This window comes from Zootermopsis nevadensis, unplaced genomic scaffold (genome assembly GCF_977971745.1).
Source record: "Zootermopsis nevadensis isolate Lab colony 2312 unplaced genomic scaffold, Znev_1.0 Znev_ptg000024l, whole genome shotgun sequence".
Classification (NCBI taxonomy): Eukaryota; Metazoa; Arthropoda; class Insecta; order Blattodea; family Termopsidae; genus Zootermopsis; species Zootermopsis nevadensis.
In genome coordinates, this window is record NW_028259156.1 from 14,916,714 (window position 1) to 14,939,498 (window position 22,785).

General features: G+C 36.9%; 2 protein-coding genes across 2 annotated transcripts; both read right to left on the minus strand.

The window, feature by feature from the left end:
- Positions 1-407: 407 nt before the first annotated feature.
- Positions 408-7,804, minus strand: LOC147872816 (alpha-tocopherol transfer protein-like). The gene is made up of 7 exons (XM_087354999.1): positions 7,557-7,804; positions 5,502-5,596; positions 3,907-4,057; positions 3,176-3,369; positions 2,093-2,203; positions 1,602-1,752; positions 408-1,047 (listed from the first exon to the last, which is right to left on the minus strand). Exons 1-7 carry the CDS (start codon positions 7,720-7,722, stop codon positions 1,010-1,012), a joined length of 906 nt encoding a protein of 301 aa, XP_087211125.1. The 5' UTR covers positions 7,723-7,804; the 3' UTR covers positions 408-1,009.
- A 3,891-nt stretch (positions 7,805-11,695) lies between these two features.
- LOC110830943 (retinaldehyde-binding protein 1) lies at positions 11,696-22,119 on the minus strand. Its single transcript, XM_022066388.2, has 8 exons — positions 21,972-22,119; positions 20,517-20,663; positions 19,166-19,257; positions 18,075-18,231; positions 15,915-16,108; positions 14,027-14,137; positions 12,768-12,918; positions 11,696-12,315 (listed from the first exon to the last, which is right to left on the minus strand). Exons 2-8 carry the CDS (start codon positions 20,653-20,655, stop codon positions 12,281-12,283), a joined length of 879 nt encoding a protein of 292 aa, XP_021922080.2. The 5' UTR covers positions 20,656-20,663; positions 21,972-22,119; the 3' UTR covers positions 11,696-12,280.
- Between the last annotated feature and the right edge of the window lie 666 nt (positions 22,120-22,785).

Genomic DNA, 22,785 nt, shown 5'->3' on the forward strand with positions numbered 1-22,785 from the left:
TGTTGGTCTCGTGAAATTAAACGTTTCTGTGCGTGTGTTAACTTAGACGGTATTAGATCATAAATATGATTGAAAGCATTTCAGTCTGTAGGCAGGACAAGTAACACGCATTATAAGTGAGAAATACATACAAAATTTTACTCGGGTCTAATGAGAAGAAATCTTATGGGATACCCAGGAATACATGAGAGGATAATGTTAAAATTAATATTACAGAAGGGTGTAAGAAAGTGGGCTGGATTCAACTGGTTAAGGATGGGGGTTCACTGTCGGCGTTTTGTTAACACCGTGATGAATCTTCTGGTTCTGTAGGACGCCATTAGCGATAATCGTATGCGCATGCGTGATCATCATGGCTCCGTATCTGCGCACAACGTAATGTAACCAACAATCATGCATATTACAAGTTCTCTTTAAAAAGATCTCTGTTTTACTTAATTCACACAATACACTTCAGTTAAATGTCATGATAGGTTCATACTTGAGCAAAATAAATCATTACAACACATTGTGCCTAATCAATCGTATTGTTTAAATACATAAATGTTACGATGGTTTGAGCATGCAGCTAGAAAATTAATTTGTCTAGAATTTTGGTGGAGAAAGCCCCTGAGAAACAACACACCTGGAACAAGGTAAAAAGAGATGGTGCAACATAAGGAAAGATGTTACGGCGATGGGTTATGAGGTAGATGTATCTGGCTTAGGACTGTGTACAATGGCAGACTGGTACATCGGTGATGAGCCTTCTTCATCTTCTACTACAGTGTTAAGCCTGATATTTTCCTTTTATGTAGTACTTTAATTGATATCAAACGAGAAATCCTTGCAGTAACACACACAACGTGTGTTGCATTAGAAACGCAACTGAATTTCTGCAGATATTAACCCGGTGAAGGAATATTTGGCCTCTGCAAGTGGTGTGTTACAAATCCTCTTTTTCTGGCTTAATATTGCATACGTCAACGTTAACGTTGGTTGATCTGCACATTATATATATATCGTCTTGTCACTTGGTCGTTTTCTCGTAACCGTACTTGTTCCCTTCTGTAAAAATAAGAGAAATAAACGCGAAAGCTATTATAATGTAAGAAGTCTATCATGTTACAATTTTATAACAGGATATTACGATGTAGAAAGTTACTGTCTGGTGGCAAGAGTTTTTGTTGACTACTAGATAATCTCAGGCAACAAGATGTGGCTAAGATCGTGAAAGTCCACTTCTAGGAGTGTACCTGAAACCAGTTCATGCAGGTCACGAGAAGCACGGACGAAACACGTGGGCGAGCTGCCTTTGAACAGAAAGTTCTATTTTACAACGCGTTTCTAACCCTTTAAAGTACAGGAGCACGTCTCGTCTGTTTTAACGTTTAGTGACTCTACATTCTGCCCACAGAGTGTATTTACGTGTTTCGGTCAAGTGTTAAAATAAAAATCTATTATTTTTATAGGCAGAATTAAACAATTTATCTTTGTAATAGAGAAGCAGTGTGATTTCTTTGAAGTACGAACTGAATTTCAAAACATTATTTAGGTGAGCCTGGGGACCTTTACGACCTGAACAGAAGCCACCCACTGTTTATGAACTTCATAAGGCTCACCTTCAAAATCGTTTTTATACATGCACAGTAGCTGATAGAACTCCATCCTGTTAACCTGCGGAAGGTCCATTGTCCCGCCGTACTCTTTCGGTAAATACTTTGCGCCAATATGGCGCAAAAGCGATTCGTAGTTTCTGCCGTGAAAATATATCTGAAACACACAAAATGCAGGATCTCCTTAAATTGGGACTATATGTACAGTTTGTAACTCTACTCGTTTTTCCCTTATCAATTAACAAATATTATAGCTGAACGATTTATAATTATTACCAGGTGCAAATAAATGAGATGTCCTTCATTTATTATACTCTCCTCTGCGTTGTATGGCTAAAAATTCCCGGGTTTTCGCAAAAGTTTGCTACTCCCATGAAGAATGTGATGGCAAATTCCTTTAAAACGTTGTTTTAACCATTACTATATTGTATTGTTCTCATAAAACTCAAAAATTAATAAAGACAGCCTAGAGAACTTGAGTCTCACGGAGTTCCTACCCTTTTTCGAAACTTCACTGACAGGAAGGGCTTGAAGATTGCAAACAGCATGTTGAATATGTAGGGTTGGTTCACAATGTGGAGACCCTTGATTCTTAGTGGAACGCAATCCTGAAACAAGAAAAGAAAAGAATTGGGCATATTGCACATGATTCATAACAACTATCATACATATGTTTGTGATAAAAAAGTCCCTTCACTCTTCCAGTGTTGCATCTTCAGCACACCAAAGTAACGAACGAACGAACGAACGAAGTAGGATTTGAGGTTTTCAAAGCGGTGAGTCCGAAGATGGATGTTTTCTGGATTATTGCGCCGTGTAGTCTGGTAGAAGTTTAGCAACGTCCTTGCTGCCTCCGCCCTGATCATGGAGGCAGTAAGGACCTCTGAAACATCGGTAAACTTCTACCAGACTACACGGCGCAACAATCTAGAAGACATCCATCTTCACGACATAACGAATTTGGAAAATATGTTTTGGACTTGGAGAGAATTTTCTGCTTTTCTTTATTCATCTTGCGCCTTGTGCCAGTGTGCCTTTCTTCTGTTCTAATTTCCGAGCTTACGGTGTTCTAGCAACTGTACACATCTTCGTGGACACCCTTTCAATCACAGTTCACTGCATGACAGTGCTCTGTCACGTTTTATATTTCCTAAACAGGCAGTCTAGATACTAAATTTACCCATTTGGACAAAACAAGGCATGAAAAAGTGTGAATATCTTGTATATAATTCAGCATCAAGTAATTCATTAATTTTATTAAGTTCCTAGCAGAGTACCTGCAGTGTAACTGCACGGGAATTCCACATGTAATATTTTTCTTGTTAATTTTATTGAAAGCTTGTTATTAAATTGTTATCGCCTAATCCAAACATCTTCACCGGGACTCAAACCCAGTACAGTTTTGGGTTTGTGACCTTTATCCTGCAATCTCTACACCGAAGCAAACCATTTTGATCGAGTCGCCATTCTTCTATCGTGCTTAGATTCCCAGATACAAAAGCAAATGCTTAGTTTATTTTTCATGAGCCATGCTGAAAAATGGCGAGGTAAAAATGAACTTTATACCCAGAATGACTTACCTGAGCCCAATGCAGAATGTTACTCGCGAAAGAGGGGCCGATTTGGTAGATGTGCTGAATGCTGAGGCCTTCCAGGTCGAAGATCACATCCACGCCACTGATCTGAGTGCGATGCTCTGTTATGGCTATGTCTACGAACAAGAATACGCATCTGACAATGTCGGTCAGCGACAGTTTTTTTACGTCCCACTTTCCTGTAAGTACACAGAGAACATTTTTCAGATGCTTAAAGCTTTCCACAACATAAACACTATTGTTCATGTAGGATACGTGTTGTATGTATGTGATGCGATAGTTTTGATAAACTGTAGAATAAGTAGTGGAGTAGCAGAGGTCCTCAGAGTCGTTAAAAAGTCTACTGAGAAAAAAAAAGTCACGTCATCCGAACAGATTCTTTGTAGTATGCAAATATGTGGATAACCTCCGTCTCACATTGTATCTCGTTAATGTTTAAAAATTATTATTCACTATACTATCATTTTTGATACAAAAGTTAAAAAGTTACGATAGTCTATGTACTACGGGTCATGAAGGGGAACGGGGAAAGTGGATTCAGAGGTCTTGTGTACGACAACAGTAGATGAAAATTAATTAAAGACGTAATGTTCCAGCTGCTTTGGCCCTGGTATACAGAGCAAAGGAAAATATCTGATCGTCCAGTCTTTAACCAGTTACTTTCATCATAAGAACATTAATATTTCTCTTCGTTTTGAAGTATCACAGAAACTTACCAACATGAACTAGGAAGATTCTTCTGCCAAATTGACTTCGAAGAGGAAATATTGTAAGAACGTCTTGTAATATGGTATTCTTTATCGTATTGGGCAGTAGTTCGTCATAAAACTTTGGATTCTTCAGCCTGAACTTATAGAACAGCTTCATCTGAAAAATGCAAAACTAGTTGGTCACAAACACTGGACGGTTTGAATTCGGTTTCTTCAATCTGTTCGTATTATTCAACTAGTGACTTCTCTAAGTAATGCTACCGTTTAATGCAAAATAAGCAGTAAACGTTAACCCTTTTCCGTGATAACGGTCATATTTCTGGCACTTTTCTGATTAACTGTGGTATTCAATGATGATAGTAAAGAAATAATTCTGCGATTTTCCTCAGACTGTCCGGAAATTCCAGGAAAGTATTTCTTCTTTCAAGGTCTTTTCCTGTGTATTTCCTGATTATTATCTGCCCGCGATCAACTTTGGCCAGTAGAGACTGACACGCCTTCTGAACTGTAATGTCATAGAAAGAGGAATTGGAAATAAGAAAAAAAAAGTTACCTGCAGGTTATTACTGCGGTAGACTAAGGAAACTTCAGGTTCTTCAGAAGTCGCTTAATTCTGTGGCTAGTGGAACGACTAACGGCTTCTTACGTTACGTGTGTCAGAAGACTTTCACTCTTGATTCCGTGGTAGAACTTCCACTGCTATTCGACAGCGTGTCCCATCACTTCCGATGGTAACATAACAGTTTAGCCAATCGCTGTTAAGCTTGTCACTTCCTAAATACGTAAACTATGTTTGCATTTGTTATTTTTTGCATGTTAATCTTTGTCTTTCTCGGTGGTTTCCTTGTATGGGAAACGCAAGTCAGCTAATTAACGCTGTTTACAGAAATAATTACTGTTTACAGTAAGAATGATACTTAACCCATAAATGCAAAAGAAATAATTATCAGTTGTTGAAGCAGATGGGATATAGAGTTACCATTGGGATTTTACTTTGAGCTCTATACCAAAGTATGAAATCTTTTACATTTAAAACTTTCGCTTTCAAATCCAGCCATCTGGAGCAGAAATGAAGTGTCTCGTAAGAAAGAAAACTTAAGCCATACTAGAAAACAGTTGTCACTCACTTAGTGTATGATTTTCACATCTGCCGCGTGATGTTACTGGAAGTTAGAAAATGCTCTCTGGTTAGCTCAACCCATAACGCAATACGTTATAAGCATTTATAATCGTCTACATGGCACGCCTAAATCTTTTTCCTTTGTTTAATTATTAATATTATTTGGCGAAGAGTATAAACTATTAGCATTCTCGTTATTCGTAACTTTCTTCATCTATCTGTTACATCTTTGGTCCAAATGTTCTTCTCAGTACCACTCTCACAAACACCCTTTCTCTGTGCTCTCTAACGGCAAGAGACGAAATTTCATGCCCTTATAAAACAGGAAAAATTATGTGAGATTTGAGATTCTCTCGGCGATGAATATGACGTCATGATCTTTCGGGACTCGTGTGTATGTTTGGGTGAAGCACACCGTCTCCGAGCATTTCAAACCCGTCTTCCGATTAACAAATTTTGGGGATATTTCCTGACCACTTACCTTTTCGTATGCGCTTTCAGGATAGTACTTGCATGGGCGCAAGAATGGACGAAGCATATTTTCATCATCCAATGGAAACAGTAATTCCTTGTCATCTGCAATAAACAAAAGTCTGTAAGATTTGAGGTTTTCACAGCGGTGAGTATGAAGATTTCTGTCTTCTGAGTTATTGCGCTGTGTAGTCTGGTCGATTTTAACCAACGTTTCAGAGGTCATACTGCCTCCATCATCAGGGCGATGAGTATGAAGATTTCTGTCTTCTGGGTTGCTGCGCTGTGTAGTCTTTTCGATGTTAACCAACGTTTCAGAGGTCATACTGCCTCCGTCATCAGGGCGATGAAGGCGATGAATCGCCCTGATGACGGAGGCAGTATGACCTCTGAAACGTTAGTGAACTCCTACCAGACTACACAGCGCAACAACCCAGAAGACAGGAAACTTCAAACGAAAGTCTCTATTTCAATTTATAACGCATTTCATACTAGAATTGCTCTAATAGACATTTTTTTTAATATTAACATGACACATGCACCGATCCCGAAAGTGTTCATAATATTAACAGTTTCGTAAGCACGTATTCTGTAATCTAAAATCTACTTTTAGGCCTGTGAAAAATTATTAGATCTCTTTCTTAGTACGCTTAAAGGATATTCGCTACAACTACATAAGAAAAGTCAGATGTCTCGTATGTTTGGAACCCTGTGATACATGGAAAATGACAACCTCGTTTTCAGTTGTTCTTCGATCATTGTTTTCTTTAAACTCTATATTTATTTTCATTGTTTCAATTTATTTAAAATCCATTACTATTCAACCTAATAAGCGTATATAAATGCATGTGTATGTACATACATGTAATAAGTATTTTCATTTGTTATTTGTAAATTAGTGAATTACATAGGAAACCTTATATTCTACCAATATTGTCTCCATATTAATGAGGAATTAATTTTCATAAGACACATCTTTGATTAACGCGTTCCTCGCTTTTTGCCTGCATGTGCAACTGATACCGTTGTTTCAGAACAGCCGGTAACGAAATTTATTTGAACAGACGATACGGAAAGCAGACTTTCCATCTCTGTGGAAAGTTCAAACCAAGGTCGACACGATTTATGCAGTGGAACATAGTCACAGTTCGTTGGTTGTTTCCGTTGTCCGCTGTCCGCTGTCGAGAACACCAACAAGTGAGCAGAGAAATTCTGAATTTGAAAGTGGTACAGGACGTACAATACCTCGAGCCACTTCTATTGCTATGCTTCAGGAATATCCACGGATGAACGCTGCAGCTCCATCAAGTCACCATCTCGCCTTAAATCACATAATCTGTACACGTACACATAACCCTCTGTGAAACGCAAAGATGTGATTAACATTTTATATGGACGGTCCGAAATTTTGTTTTAAATTTATGAATTTCCACACGTATGCGCTGTGGTGAAAATTTAAACCTGTACACCATCACCTTCAGTTTCGAAATTGCAATAATAAAAGAAATCTTCTAAGCTATTACAATCTATCCATGTACAAGGACTCTTAAGAATACACTTTATCTTTAAATTTACGTGAAGATCAAAACAGCTGACTGGTTAAACTAAGCTCAAGAACGAGCAAACCAGAATGAAATGAGACTTCCAGAACTGGTCACATAACAAATTCCTCACGGCACATGATTAGCAATTGGCGTATATTTCAAGCTAAAATAATTGCACGGTATTTTTATTTCGAACCTTTGCCAACTATCCTTTCTTAAACACCCTGTAATATTGTCAGTAGCCGCGGTAATCATGTTCTCGGTGCTGTCCTGCAAACATCCGATAGTAGACCTGTGTATACTTTCAGAACAAAATGTAGACTGGCGAGAAAAATTTGATCATGAGTCTCTTTAGGTTTAAACACGTTATATGCGTAATTAATCCCCTGGTCCTTTGAGCACTGCAGTGACAAGGCATTACGATAATATTTAAAACAAATTTGTCACGGTGTTACGTAAACAAAGAGAAGAAAACATATTAGGAATTGGCAATTCATACATTACGGTGCGTGGTTCCTCACCTCTTAGTAAATCCTTGAGGGCTGCTATGGCATCGTTTCCAACCTCCGGTGTCTCTCGCAGCTCCTTTCTGGCCCGTTCCTCAAACTCTGCTCCCATCTCCTCTTTTTCGAATTGGAGGACGTATTCTCCAATCTGAACACATGGCGGAGGAAGTTCTTCGGCCATCCTGCACCATCCAACACTCAGCAAGAACTGAGAACCAGCGGCATCACTAAAAGACTGTACACACTTACCTGCGAGGACTGGACTAGCTTACCTAACAAGTTATGTGACGTCATCAGAAATCGGAATGTGTCTTGAGACTGGAACAACTTCCAGCATCACATAACGACCTTCATTTCAAAAGGCGATAGACCTCAGAAGAGGTAGGTATTAGTCGGCAATAACAGATACGGTAGAAGTGATGCGACAGACTGCTTGAAAGTGATTTTATCATGGAACTTGTTTTTCCTCTCTCACTTTCGCTTTTCTGTTTCCCGTTTCGTTCTACAAGCCCTGAAAATTGGATGCACTACCGTGCAGTAGGACAAATAATGCTTGGAGCTTTAGCATATCTCCCCCTCCAGGCCCCACCAACTCGCCATCCCTTAAGTCTTTATGGTGTGGTATTTAGGCACAAGATGATATTTAGCTCTTTATTGAACCCAGTCACGTCTTACGCATCCGCGTATTTTAGGTCAAAATCACGTTTATTCATTAACGTTGCTTTTCCTAAATACAAATTAGGTGTGGTTAAACACATTCTGGCGCGTACTTGTTCGCACAGTACGGAAATTTCGAATCCCACAACAGGTGCGGAATTTCTGGACTAGCTGAGCAACCATTAGATTCTCAAAAGCAACTCTTCTCCATTGAGTTGGCTACGAAATATTTTGGAAATGAAAGACAAGTGAGTAGAATAATTTTAAAACACTTCTGTAAGAATTTGTTCGGAGGTTAAGAATGTTTTCGCCATGGTGACAATGTGAGCACAAGATCCATTTTATTTCCGCTTTTACCTTTGTTAAAATAATAACCAGTGGCACTGCAGATCTGTACACCAGCATTGAGTAAATACAATGCAAGACGATGGGATCTGCAACAACTATGATATACAAAATTGGCCAAGTAAATAGCGCTCTGGAGCAGAGCCCTTCAGAAGCTAATGATACCTTCAAATAGTCATGCAATTCTTTGTATTAAATTTCAATATATCCCGCTTTCATTCTAAACTGGCCAGCCCGATTTCCCTTACGTCCATTTTGTGGAAATAAGTTAGAGAATTAGAAAACCAGGAATGGAGATTAAGAGAATATTGCGTGTAGGAAGTACGTAGCTGAAAGGCCGTGAACATTGAATCTGCGTGACAGATGATGATTAAAATAATTATAAAATCATCGGGACGAAGTAGAAGAAACAGAGAAGTGTAAGGAGGGGGAGAAGTTTATTTAGGTGTCAAGGGTATTTAGTTACGTAATCTGCAAACACAGGAACAAGAAAAGTATTAAACACTGCAGTACTTTTTGACGTAAATACGTCTGTAAGGAAGGGTCATTCGGCAAAAAAGTGGAACGAAAAAGGGAAACGAAAAAGTGGAACGAAAAATTATTATTACCTACGAAACATCGTCTGTTTACTCGGCATTGTTGTTACCTAGGAAACGTCATCTGTTTACTTAGAATTGTTGTTACCTATAAAACATTTCATTTCATTACATTACTTTACATTACATTCAGCTACCATAGACCCATCTTAAGCGTAACTAATTCAAGTTAAATAAGCAAAGTCTTAATCAAACGTTACTCAATTGTAAAGCATGTATAAAGGAAATATTTAGAATAAAGCCAATATATAAACTTCCTTTCCGTATAGACGTATATACGTCTAATTCTCCGGAACCGTGGTTCCACTGTCAACTTTTTCCTTCTCTTCTGTTAATTCATTTGTGTGTCTGTATGTACTTCAATCTCACAGTAAAATTACAACGTAACCAAGCTAGTTTTCATTGAACATGGCATCAGAACAAGATAAGGACAGGCCTATTTTTTTCATGGTTCATGGTGATAAATGCCATAAAAACGTGTTTATTTGTGTATTTTAAAATGATACAGATATATGTGTTACTGCATACCTTCGAAACATTCGCGCCTTCGGAGTTGTGTCCTGTCTTGGTGGACCAGGGAAAACTTAATAATGTACTACGATGGCCATCGTCTATAAAGCACTTTCAAATGACTTTCCTATGCTGTTACATTTCTATTTAAGTACCTAATAAAAGTATTACAGGACAGTAACCTCTATTTTTAATAATGAGTCCACTGTGAAAATTCTCATTTACGTGTTTTCCTGTGACCTTAACCACCGCGTATTGGGCCAATAAGAAACAATACGAGCCATTTCTGTACATGTTCTGTTACGAAATGTCTGCTCTATGCAGATTGAAGATATACTATTTTAGGATTTGTGATGTGAGCGATTTGTAGTGGCTGGAAGGTCAGTGGCCCCTTTCACTTCACAAAGGATTGTAAGTGTTTTCTCAAACTTCCCACGTTCGAATTTCATTTCATTGTTATAGAAGTTAAGTTGCATCATCGCATATGGAAATCTTCAGCTTAACAATGGTGACACGTCCAATCGACTTCGCACACTTGATCATCGCAAAGAAAACTATTGGACTCTAACTGAAGACATTTTTGTACAACAGATTTAAGTGAATCCAATCCCAGTGGCCGTGTTGTCTATGGCGCGTGAGGTTTCTGACAATACAAACTCTGGGAACGTGAGTTCGAATTCCGTAGGAGGCAGTTTCTGCGTTGCCCTGTAAAACACCTTGCGCTCCATTGATTAAATAATATAGCAGCCTTACCAAATTTTACGAAGGTTAAAATTTCGAAATTAATTCCTAATCAGGCCTATGTAGCGCGTGTTTTGTTTAATAAATAAACGACCTGCTTTAACATTATATAACTTTGCACCTTTCCTATTTACTCTATTTATACATTTGTTATTTCCACAAACAACATTTTAATCATTTGTTCTTAGTAATGTAGACGTGTTCATTTCTTTAAGGTAAGAACTTTTAATATCTGAATGGGTTTCGTACAAAATCTTGAGATTTATTTAGCATAGGCGTCGTATTCTCTTTGCATGTGCAAGTGGTAACTTAGATGCAATTGTTAACAAGGCAACATTTGTAAAGGACCGAAGAGAAGAACTACTTCTCGCAGTCTTTTCAGAGTCCATGACCACTGTTCCAAATAAAATATTTGTTTCATACCGTGAAAAGTGTTAATCGTACCATATTTGGCAAAGTACGATATCGAAAGAATTTTTTAAGATCGACGGAGTTACAACAGCATACACGTTTTAAAGACATGAAATGTTTTTTTTAAAGTTTTCTGTGCTGAATACATTAATAAGGCATAAATGACTCCAGATAAGAATTTATCTTACAGACACATTTTTAGATAAGTATTTTATTTCATAAAACTTTTAATATACTCTTCACACAAAATAAGGGACGGGTTAAATAGTATTAAAACGAGACTATAATGAATTTGCAAAAATTCAGTGAAGGTAAATTTCTACCGTAAAATCACAGTATTCGTACCAAGTATTTTTTAATATCTGTAAAGTTCTTATGTTAATATTGCTTGTTGTCACCCGCCGTATGGTGTGCTCCGGCCAGTAAACTCGTGAGTAGCAGTGACCGGGTCAGGTATCACTCACTCCTTTGCCCACATCCGTATTTTATTCAGTGGGTTCAATGTCCTGCCTAATCATGTGGCTATGATGAACAGGACATCATAGGTTATATTCCATTTACAGAGGCCAGTGTACGTATTCTTCGATTATACTGAACTTTATTATCTCATTCTTTGTTACTCTCCTAATTTTCTCTGGTTCCCATTAAAATTATAGGGTATATGCTAATTGAAGGCATGATCATGAATTGCAGATGTATGGGCGTGTGAGGAAAATGCAAATGATATTTATTGTGGTTAATATCTTTAAACCGTGCTATCTGACATTTCAGAAAATGTGTAGATATGTCAACGGAAATTGCACACAATGGTTTTCTTAGTTGTGTAAATATTTATTTGCAAATTTCACTGGCTGGTTTTAACAGGAAGAAACGTTTAAGAAATGATTTTACAAGTTCTTCCAGGAAACCCCCTTTATTTGTTCAACAAATGCAAAGCTTGGACCCACTTTTTATGCTGTCTACTATATTACATTGGTTCTCTTAATAGTTGGTGGTGACGACGTAATCTCTTCTTTAGAAATCCTCGTATTCTAACCCAGTTGTTCCCAAAACTTACTAAACATGGTTAGCTATTAAATAAGTATCAGGATATTCATAACTTACATATTATTCAAGTTTCGTTCTCTTCTTCTGTCATATAATTTATTTTATTTTTACCAGGCTATAAGAAAGGCACAATAAAGTGTAACATGAAAATGTCCTTGAAGTAATCGTCGATGGTGTTCATTAAAATTTTGTTTTACAAAATTACAATAATATTACCGGTATTGAAATATTAAAATTCTAAGTTTACAGAAATTTCAAAACACGGTAAATCGAGGCGTTTAATTTCGAGATGAAACAAAGCCACTGTGAGTGTGTCAAAGTGGAGATGACCTTGGCGTTGCAAATGGGAGTCATGCGAGTGATGATTCTGCATATATCTCTGTTTTCTTTGTCCATAGCCACTTGAATGAAGGTCGCAACGTTTTCTCCACTTCATTTCTTCTCAACGACTCCAAAGGAATTCCATTCTGGAATCACAATTATTTATTGAGTTACTGTATAAGGCATTTGCGTGGATGGAAGCCAGTCAGGATAGCGGGTCTTTAGGCCGAGATTTGAGACCAGGACCTCCCGAATACGAAGCAGGACTGCTAACCGCTCGACGACGACCTACGGAGGTGGTTTGTTTTGTACAGGATTTATTGGGCAATTCTTCATAAAAATTGGAGCACAATCTTAAATTCTTCCCTGATACAAAATGAAGCTCGGGAAATCGGTGTTTATGAACTCCCTTCTACGTATGGAACATAATCACAATGCATTACATAACGCGAAGGACTATTCGTAAGACATTACAGTTGCTAATAAAGACCCATCTCTATCCTGAATTTTTCAAGTGTTATTTTCCTGTAGTTACCTTATAAAAGTTCTTTAATGCGAATCGAATAAATAAAATAAGTAAACCCTATTCCGTTCTTACCCTTAAAATCATCGTCCAATGTCCTCAGAACAGGATACCATTCCACGCTGGAATAATTGATTTTGGGAAGTTTACCGCCATAATCTTCAGGCAGGTACGATGGATCAATGTGTTCATGGAGCGACTCCATTTTCTTTCCGTGGAAGAACAACTGTGCGCATAAGAAATTACATTTTAAATTATAGAAGTTGTATTTCAAACCGTATCAGATCATTTATTTAGTTGACTTCTACATGCAGAAGATTGTAACATTGAGATTTTGCAGTTTGCTACTTCAAGATAACTAAATCTATTAGCGCTGGTCTTGTGCTGTGAAATACCTCCTCTTGTAGCTATGATTTATTCCTTCTTTACAGTTTCTGATAATTTATAATTAAATTTATTATTCCATTTTCATTTAATATTATACAACTATTTTCTTTTATGTTTATTGTACATTTTTATAATTCATAATTCTGTTATAAGCTAAATTTTCATTAACGTTAAGACATTTTCGTCTCTAAAATTATTCCTTCTTCTTTTTCTTTGTCTACACGGGATCTGTAATACCTTCTTCCCCTGAAATTTTAATTTACTTTACAGTTTATAACAAGTAAAAATGAAAAACAAGTTCCAAGTAGAACACAACTGCCTAAATTTTACTATTAATGAACACTTTTCTAGTATTTTGCTTTAACCGATTCTAGCCTGAATTTATATAAGTTAACCTTCTTCTGTTGGTGTATTTTCATAGTAATGTATAAATTTCTTTGCTTAAAAGACTTTCGTGTTAGCTTCAGTTTAAATATTCATACAAACTCTTTCGCTGATCTCCCCACATTCCAAATATATCCATATCACTAATTAGATTATGCAGTGTATAGAGTAGACAGGGTTAAAGTTAACTATAATTACTAGCTTGTCGATAATCTGTTTCTCAAATTAAATTTTCCTACACGAATAACAGTTTTATTACATATTAATTTCTGATAGCCGCAATATTTCTGGAATCACAGAATTAGTAATGGTTTCTCTTCTAGTGTGTGTGGAACTGAAATTCAAAGTCAGAATTCATGAATTCACAAGAACTACAAGACATGATGTTGATATTAAAATCACCAGACGATCATAACCATTAAATGTAAAATTAGGTCTTGTTGTACAGCCTCCATGTCTGTGAAGTCGAGGAAGCCATGCGCGTCACTCATTGAGACAAAGCGGCTTTATCATCTAAGATAAACACATGTTTCTGTGCTATATATCACATTCTCATCACTTACCCTCTTCTTCAACTTTTCCTTAACGAAGGGTTTGAACATTTGCCATACCATGTTGAACAGGAATGGTTGATTAACAATGTGAACCTCCTTCAGTCTTAATGGCATTGCTTCCTGGAAAATATTGACACACATTCTTAGTTATTAACCATTTCAAGCCGAAGCTCGTATAAATAATATTTAAGAAGTCGGTCCGTACCGATAAGAAAACACAACAGTTCACCATTGCAAGAAACATCTTGCTGACACTGTTTAAAGAAATAATCGCTGTTTACAAAATGAAAATTTATTGATTATTGAAGAGGGTGGGACATATGGTTACCATTGGGCTTTAAAGGATTAAAAAATTATTTTCTAGCGAACCATTCTTTAAGTTTTTTTGTTCTGTCTCATTGTTCTGTTGTTTCTTATTGTTTTTGTTGTCTTATGTTTTGTTGTGTCTTATTGTAGGACCACTGCCACCGGGTAAAAACCCATTTGCAGTCAAATAAATAATTAAAGTCTTGAGCTTTATTTCGGTCTAGCATCGATTTTTATTACCTACGAAGAAAAAACATAACCAAGACAAGACCAGGAAAACTGCAACCTGCATCCATTTTATTATCCACAATTTTAAAGAGAAGATGACTGTCTTCTGGGTTGTGAAAACCTCAAATCCTACTAATTTTAAAGAGAGTTCGGGAAGTGTCATTGTACATGGAAACTTCTGATTTGGTCTTCGCGTGGCTCTGCCTATAGTCCTCCAGTCTGTGCAACAGTGCCATAAGGAACAAAATATTTAGTATGTACGTGAGATTAAATCATTTCTGTTTACAGTCACGACAACTTTTTCGTATTTTACGCACAAACCCTTTAAATCCTAGTGGGAACAACTTGTACCACCTGCTTTAACATTAAGCAACTTTGCACTTAGCTTTCGGGTGATTCTGGGAACAGCTGGTGATTGATTCCTTCAACAGCATTAGCCTGTGTAATGGAGACTAGTTGTAAAAAAGATTTGCGGGATGTTACGCCGTTTAGTCTAGTAGAAAGTGTCCGACGTTTCAGAGATGCTTACTGCCTCCATCGCCAAGATGGGTTGTTTTTCTTTTAGGTACGAACTGGATTTTTAAATACTATTTCGACGATTTTGGACGTACAAATGGTTAAAAAATGTAAATATAACGAATATACGAAATTTGACGTAATATCTGACATCACTAACGTAACTGGATTATACTTAGTGATCTAAATTTGCACAGAAGAACTTGTTAACCTTCGTAGTAAATCGCTTGGAGTCATACTTTCACCTACAAATTTTTGTTGCTTGCATGCGAAATTATACGTCAGTCCTTGCCTTCAAAAGGCAATTTTTTTATCCAACTGTTTATTATGCGAAGTAATAATCTTAAAAAAAATCCTGGTTTCGTACGTCATAAGTTCGCGCAGCTGGGATGGTCTTAAATTACAGAATGCTACTACCAAATTTCGTGAAGTTTCGTCTCGTTTTCAGAAGTTCATTACATAATGTCAATTTGTTGTGATGAAATAAATTAGTTTAAAATCAAAATATCTTTGAAATGTAAATGCGTTACTTTTGTAATAATTGTAATGCATAAACATTTTAAGCAAAGCAACATGTATAGGAAAAATCAAACATGGTAAACTGCACTGAAATTTGACGTGACTGTCGTCTTTGGTGTTGAGCCGAGTAGACTGCTAGAACTTTGCCGACGTTTCAGAGGTGCTTGCTGCTTCTTTCATCATCACAGTGATGATGATGTAGGTAGCAAATAACCTCTGAAACTTCGGTAAACGTCTACCAGACTACATGATAGAACCCAGAAAACAGCCATCTTTATACTCGCATCCTTGAGAACCTTAATTTATCTAAGGAAATTTGTTAACTTACCTGGATGAAAGTAAGGAGCCTTAAGGAAAAAGTAGGAGTGAGTCCTTTCACTTGTTTCATTCCTAAGCCATCGAAGTCCATTATGACTACAGCTCCACAAATTTGCGACTCTGGTTCCTTTAGAGCAGCGAGGTGCACGAGGTAGAATATCCTGAATATCTGATCTGCACTTACTTTAGAAGGGTCCCAAATTGCTATACAAACAAAAATGAACTTCAAGCTAGATTAAAAATGCATGCAGTATCACATAATTTATTGCATTAGTAACTGTGGCTTCAGCTTTAAAAGATTTCGATTTTTGACATTGGATGAAATTAGTGAGCAATACAACTCACAATAATAAAAAATACCTTCACTGCTTGTTCGGAATCTCACCGCAGAGCAGTGCTACCAACGCAAATATTTGAACTACATTTTTTTATTTATTTAGTGTTCTGTCTGACGACAGGTCCATATGAACAGGATCCTTCCATCCTTTTCTCGAACTGGGACCTGTTCATATACGTTCTTGGCAGATGATCCAGAAGTGGTTTGCCATTGCCTTCTTCTGTGTGTGAATGGAGTAATTGTTGGGATGCCACGGAGAAACCGTGGAAGCCCCCCGGAGGAAAACTCCGTGTTGCCTAGACCATTGCATTTACTTAAATTTTATTTCATATTTTGTCTGCATATTGTGTGGTGCGAGTTAGAATTTGATGTAGGTCGAGGAAAACAAATGTACTGCATTAATTTCAATTGTACAGATACGTAACTAACACCACAGAACAGAGTCATTCTTGAAAAACTGATAGTCGTTCATCCAGTCAATAAATTTTCCGCCTTTACGAATGCAAAATATTAATTCCGTGTTTATTAAAATTCCGCTAATAGTCCCTATCCTGAGCCAGCTGAATCCAGGCCGCATCCTCTCTCTCTATTCCTGTAAGATCTACTTTAATGTTATCCTCTCATCTACTCCTAGGTCTTCTGAGTTGTCTCTTCCCTACGGGCTATCCAACCAAAATTTCTCATAGTTCCGTGTCTGCTGCATGTTCCGCCAAACACATCAGCCTTCATTTTATCATCATAATAATAATAATTCATTTTGAAAATTCCTTCGTCTTCCAGTCACTGCATCCTAAAAGATTCAAATGTTCTCCCTGTGTGATACAATATTTTCACACCTATATAAAACATAGATAACGTTGCAGTCTTGCAAAGTTTAATATTTACGGAAAAAACAAAATATACTGCCCTAAATAGTAGAAAGCCTTCCTCGAATTTCAACTGCTCTTAATTTAATTGTGTTTTGGTATTCCCAAATATTTTAACTTTGACACATTTTTCCCAGGATCCTTGTGTTATGATTTTTTTCCTGCGGGCTTTTAATGGGACATGAACAAGTAGGTCCTCGTTTTCTCTTCTCCTTCTAGATAACCTCCCCTCCTCCGATAAAACGTCGTCCTTTGTGTAATACCGTCCTGATACGTACTGCTCCTTTCATAGTTTCAAATTCACGCGAAATATTAAGACAGTGGCATCTTAGACGCAACTTCTCGAAACGGTTATCTGATAAACCATACAGAATATTAGTTCTCTAGTGAAATTCACTGATGATACTGAAGATGATAATAATATTGAAAATTTGTATTTGTGGTGGCCACGCAGCCTGGAGCGTGGGCTTTGTTCGCTTGGGCACTGGGACCGAGAGTTGGACTCCCGCTAAGGGTATGGTTGTTTGTACAAGTCTTTCTGTATTGTGCTGTTCTGTGTATGTAAAGGCCTTGCGATGGACTTATCTCTCGTCTAACGTCTAAATAAATTAAGTAACCTCCCATGAGTGAGGATTCCAAGGTCCATCAAGGCCTATTGAGCCATAGATAACAATAAAAAAATTATTATTATTTATGACATTTTTGCATTAAAATGTTTAAATGCTTATGAGCTGTAAATTTATCATTTGAATAACAAGAACTTGTGAGCAAATCATGTCCAATAAATAAAAGTGCGCATATGTGGAAAGGGAAATTCTAATGACAACATACAGCAGGAACAGCCATCTCCTTTCCTGGATCAGTCGGGGCTTGAAGCTGACCATTGAACCCTATCTAGTTCTGAGTCGACCTATTTCTTTACTTCCCCATTATTTCGCCAATTTATTTGAATTTTTAAAATACTTACATCCAGTGTGGGTTACAAGAATCCGCCTGCCTTTCTGATCCCTGTCCACCAACACATTTACCACGTCGTTTTCAAGTAATGACTTCTCCTCATCAATGGGCATAAGATTGTCTAGTATGGAGGCGTTCTTCAACTTGAACTCTGCAGCTCTTCTCATCTGTTGGAGACGCAGTTACTTTAATTTTTTTAGGAGCTGATTACTCAGGATAACAGACAGTTTATTTGTTACGTAACACATCGTCGGATATTGCTGACCAACGGATGACACAAGTAAATTAATAGAAGTCATGATTTGTTACTATAGTCAGATTAAGTTGTGTGTAGTGTGCGATAATCTTGTAAAAACATCATGTTATTGAGTACTGCACTGTAATCCCCCTATTAATACTGAGATATGCTTTACTTATCCTTTAATGTAATTTAGATTAAGCAGTTTGAGTCTCTTATAGTGGTACAAACAACAGTTAACATGAAGATTATGATCTTTAAATTTAATTCGGATAATCGGTTGACTGATGCTTGACAGATTTTCATGTTACTATTATCAATATTACTAATAAAACATCATTAGGCCCGTGTTTTTTAATGTTTGTATTTGCAAGGAATTAACGACGTCCCGATTTCATTAAAGACCTCATACAAGTACCAGAAGTTGTTAAGCACTCAAATCTATTACCGAACAACTACAGCACTTAATATTACCAGTTAAGAGCCAGTTTTACGTTGCGTACTATTACATTTTTTTATTTCGACAGTATTATCTTATAGACAAGACATACGAATAGTTAATCGAACGCCGGAATAATGTTCCAGTTATGACAAGTATAACAAATCGTTGATTGTTAAAGAAGGGGAACTTTATTTCGAGGGACAGGGCTTTTAATATGGAAAACATTCTACGTATTCCAAAAAGACCTTCTTATTATATTTAATATAGCAATTCTGTTTTAAAGTTGTTCACATCTGTACGTATTTCAGACTTTGACACCGATTATTTAAACTAAGTATGTGACTGGTTCTTTCAACCCGCATCTTAAAATCTATACTTTGTCTTTTACAAGCGTTTTATGTATTTCCATACAATTCCTTACCAACTGCAGAGCGCTTTCAGGGTAGAACTTCGTCGGCCGTAGGAACCTGATGAGGAACTCATCGTCGTCCCGAAAATACAAAGTTTTGTCGGCTGTAAAATCCACACAGAATATATCAACTGAAACTTTTCTCTCAACGATGACAAACAGAACTCATCAGCTTAAGTATCTGTTTAAAAAATATGTGGAGGGCTTGTATTTAAATATGACAGTCTTCAGGGTTGCTGAGCCGTATAGTCCCGTGGAAGTTGACCAACGTTTCAGATATCCTTACTGATGATGGAAGCACTTCTCCATTACAAAGATCGGCTATTTAACACTTAAAAAAATTATGTCTATTTGCACTGAGAATCATAAGACATACATAAATAAAAAAAACGTTTCTGATTATCAAAACAAATGATACATATATTTACCACTGCGCTTTGAAGGGTTAACGACATAAGTTTCCACATGTTTATCATTCATAATTTTTTAAGTTTAGATAGCTGCTGATGCCAGAAAACCAATATAAATTATAATTGTAACTTAAAAATAGAGTTTAAACTCGTTTTATCACAACGGTTTACGGGTCACTGGAGAGACCTCGACAAATAGGTCATTGTCAGCAGTCTGAAGTCTGCACACACACACAGACAGAAACATTTTAATTCCGACCAACTGAGCTTATTCTGAATCGTTTATATTTCACGACTCGTTTGTTTAAGTGAATAAAGTGTGGAAAGAAGCTTACAACGCCAGAGTCACAGTAGATACCACATATACGAGACTAGTATGGGATAAATGTATTCGCGCTTGTAGGTATGCATTTTGTGTGTATGCGTATGTATTTATATGTGTATGTAATTACCGAGGACAGAATTCATTTGTTTTCACTCACTAAATATCACCTTCTAGGCCTATATTTATATAATGCCTTATATTAAAATAAGACAAAATATTTTAGTGTAAAAATGTATTTGGCTCCTCTCATAAGAGATGTCGCGTCCCTTTATATCACAATTATCCTAGGTGAGATTTGAGGTTCTCACGGCAGTGAGTATGAAGACTCTAGGGTTGTTGCGCCGTGTAGTCTGATAGAAATTTACCGACGTTTTAGAGGTGCTTGCTGCCTCCATCATCAAGGCTATGATGGATGCACTAAGAACCTCTGAGTCGTCGGTAAACGTCTCCCGGACTACAGGGCGAAACAACTCAAAAGATAGCCATCTTTACAATTTTTCTACTCTGAGATGGTCGGTTTTCAAGTTTAACGCACAATTCTAATATTAATACGAATGCCTTTTCTGATAAACAGTGGCCATTTAATAATTACAAGTGAGCTGCTCAATTCATATTGCATTTCGCTAACCTTTAAGAAGTTCTCGAAGGTCCTTAGTCGCTTCCTTGACTCTCTCCGGAGTTTCTCTGAGCTCTTCTTTAGCTATGAGGGCAACCTCCTGTGAGGGAGCCTCAGTTTCTAGCTTTATTTTCGCTATAATGCTAGTCATTGTTCTTTCTGAAAGGCAGGAAATTCTGTGATATTACGTGTATTAAACAACAACAAAATAAATAAATTCAATTTAAATTGTATATATCTTAATTTAAACAGAGATGGCGTGTGATGCATCTAAAACATAAAGAATACAAAACCTTTTCTGCTCTCTTTAATTTTGCTGTATTTACAGTACGGTAAGTGTATGTATATAACAATTAATTTCATTTATGTTATAGTTGCCACTTTTCTATACAGTCGAATCAGTAATCACTGCACTAAATAAACTTCCATCTGAAAGGGCATTATAACCTTAAGCCTCGTAGGAAATAAATTGGACACATCTAATATTAATAATCTAATACACTCCAAAATTAGTCTACATTATTCATGTAGTATCCGGTTGTGATATAAAGAAATTGTAATATGAAATATATTAACACCGTCTTACGAACATAAAAAAATAGTTTTATTAATTTAACTAATAACACAGCTATATATAGTTAAAATAAATAAAATTAGTAACTCATTACCAAATTTATCGGCATAACGCCATCATCAGCTTCTCGTACCACACAATATTTTGTTGTGCTTAAGATGAGATGAAATACATCTCGTAGAACCTACAGAGTTTCTTATGATAATGAAGTCAGACGTTACAATAAGTAGGATGAATTCTTATGTGTAAACTAGAGGGAATATACCACTTGGAAGACTAAGTACAAATGAGGTTATAATATGTTAAAATGGGTCTTAAAATGTAGGACTTAACGTTGTGCACTGGGTTCGTGTGATCTGAGGATCTCACGGCGGTGAGTACGAAGTTGGTTGTCTTCTGGGATGTAGCGCCGTGCAGACAGGTAAATGTAGAAGGGCGCCTTATGATGGAGGCAGAAAGAGTCTCTGAAACGTCAGACTACACGGCGCTACAACCCAGAAGATGGCCATCTTTGGATGTGTCTGTTTAAGGATAAGGACCAGTGTCAGGCTCTAGTGAATACGATAATAACATTTCAGGTTTCCATAAAAAGAGAAAATTGATTCCTTTCTTAGCATCTGTCATCTTTTCAAAAAGGTTCTTTTTCTTGGATTTATTTCGTATATGTTTTTTTACATGTGTTGTGCTCCCTAACATATTACAAAAAAAAATTATTTAAAATTTAAATATTTGTTGAATTAATATGTATCACCATTTCATTCCACAGTTTAAAGTATTTATGAATTCACCGTTAACACCTTAAAAAATTAAAAAATAAATATGTAATGCAGTGTAACGAGGTGCCACAGTTGTAAGGCGAAATATCTATTTACATTTACAAGAACGTCACTTACCAACTTTGAAGCCTTCAGTGTTTCTGGGATGTCAATAAGTCTGTTGCCTTCTTTATACTGACCAATTCCTAATGATACAACAGCTTTAAGATATGTAAAGAGCACTTATGGATACCCTCTCTTCAGAACTCTTTTAATCTTTGAACTTTTTACCAAAGGTCGACTTTACACATATGTGCTTAGGTTTTCGTTTTATACCATGCGTCACTCTGAAGATAATACGGATACATTTACATATGCGGTCTATCAGTTGTTCCTTGGACGTTGATCACTATCCATCCTTACACCTGACTCCTGTGTCTTAATATTTAACAAAGCCTTATAACTCTTTGTGTTTCTTTCTTAATCGCCATTGGTGTTTGGACTCCACTAGAGATAGCAGTTGGCTGGAATCAGTGAATAAGTTACGAGTCGAGATGTACGAAGATTGTAAGCCTGGACTGGAAACACAACTCTGATTAAAATACCCACCCACACACATGTCCCAGTTTCAGTTTCTTAATTTCATTTCTAGGACTCAAACCCTTATTTTATAAAATACACATGGGGATAAAGCTACAAATGAAAAATCTGTGTAAGACTTGAGGTTCTCACAGCGGTGAATATGAAGATTTCTGTCTTCTGGGTTATTGCGCTGTGTAGTCTGGTCGATGTTAACCAACGTTTCAGAGGTCATACTGCCTCCGTCATCAGGGCGATGAATTCGCCCTGATGACGGAGGCAGTATGACCTCTGAAACGTTGGTTAACATCGACCAGACTACACAGCGCAATAACCCAGAAGACAGAAATCTTCAATGAAAAATCTGTTTGCG

Excerpts from the sequence above, each read along its gene's own strand:
- LOC110830943 (XM_022066388.2), bottom strand. The coding sequence starts at position 20,655 with ATGACTAGCATTATAGCGAAAATAAAGCTAGAAACTGAGGCTCCCTCA. Across the intron at positions 16,109-18,074 it reads TCTTGTAACCCACACTGGAT|CAATTTGGGACCCTTCTAAA; the intron begins GTAAGTATTTTA and ends TTGTTTGTATAG. Across the intron at positions 14,138-15,914 it reads GGCTCCTTACTTTCATCCAG|GAAGCAATGCCATTAAGACT; the intron begins GTAAGTTAACAA and ends AATATTTTCCAG.
- LOC147872816 (XM_087354999.1), bottom strand. The coding sequence starts at position 7,722 with ATGGCCGAAGAACTTCCTCCGCCATGTGTTCAGATTGGAGAATACGTC. Across the intron at positions 3,370-3,906 it reads AATCTTCCTAGTTCATGTTG|GAAAGTGGGACGTAAAAAAA; the intron begins GTAAGTTTCTGT and ends GTGTACTTACAG. Across the intron at positions 2,204-3,175 it reads ACATTCTGCATTGGGCTCAG|GATTGCGTTCCACTAAGAAT; the intron begins GTAAGTCATTCT and ends TTCTTGTTTCAG.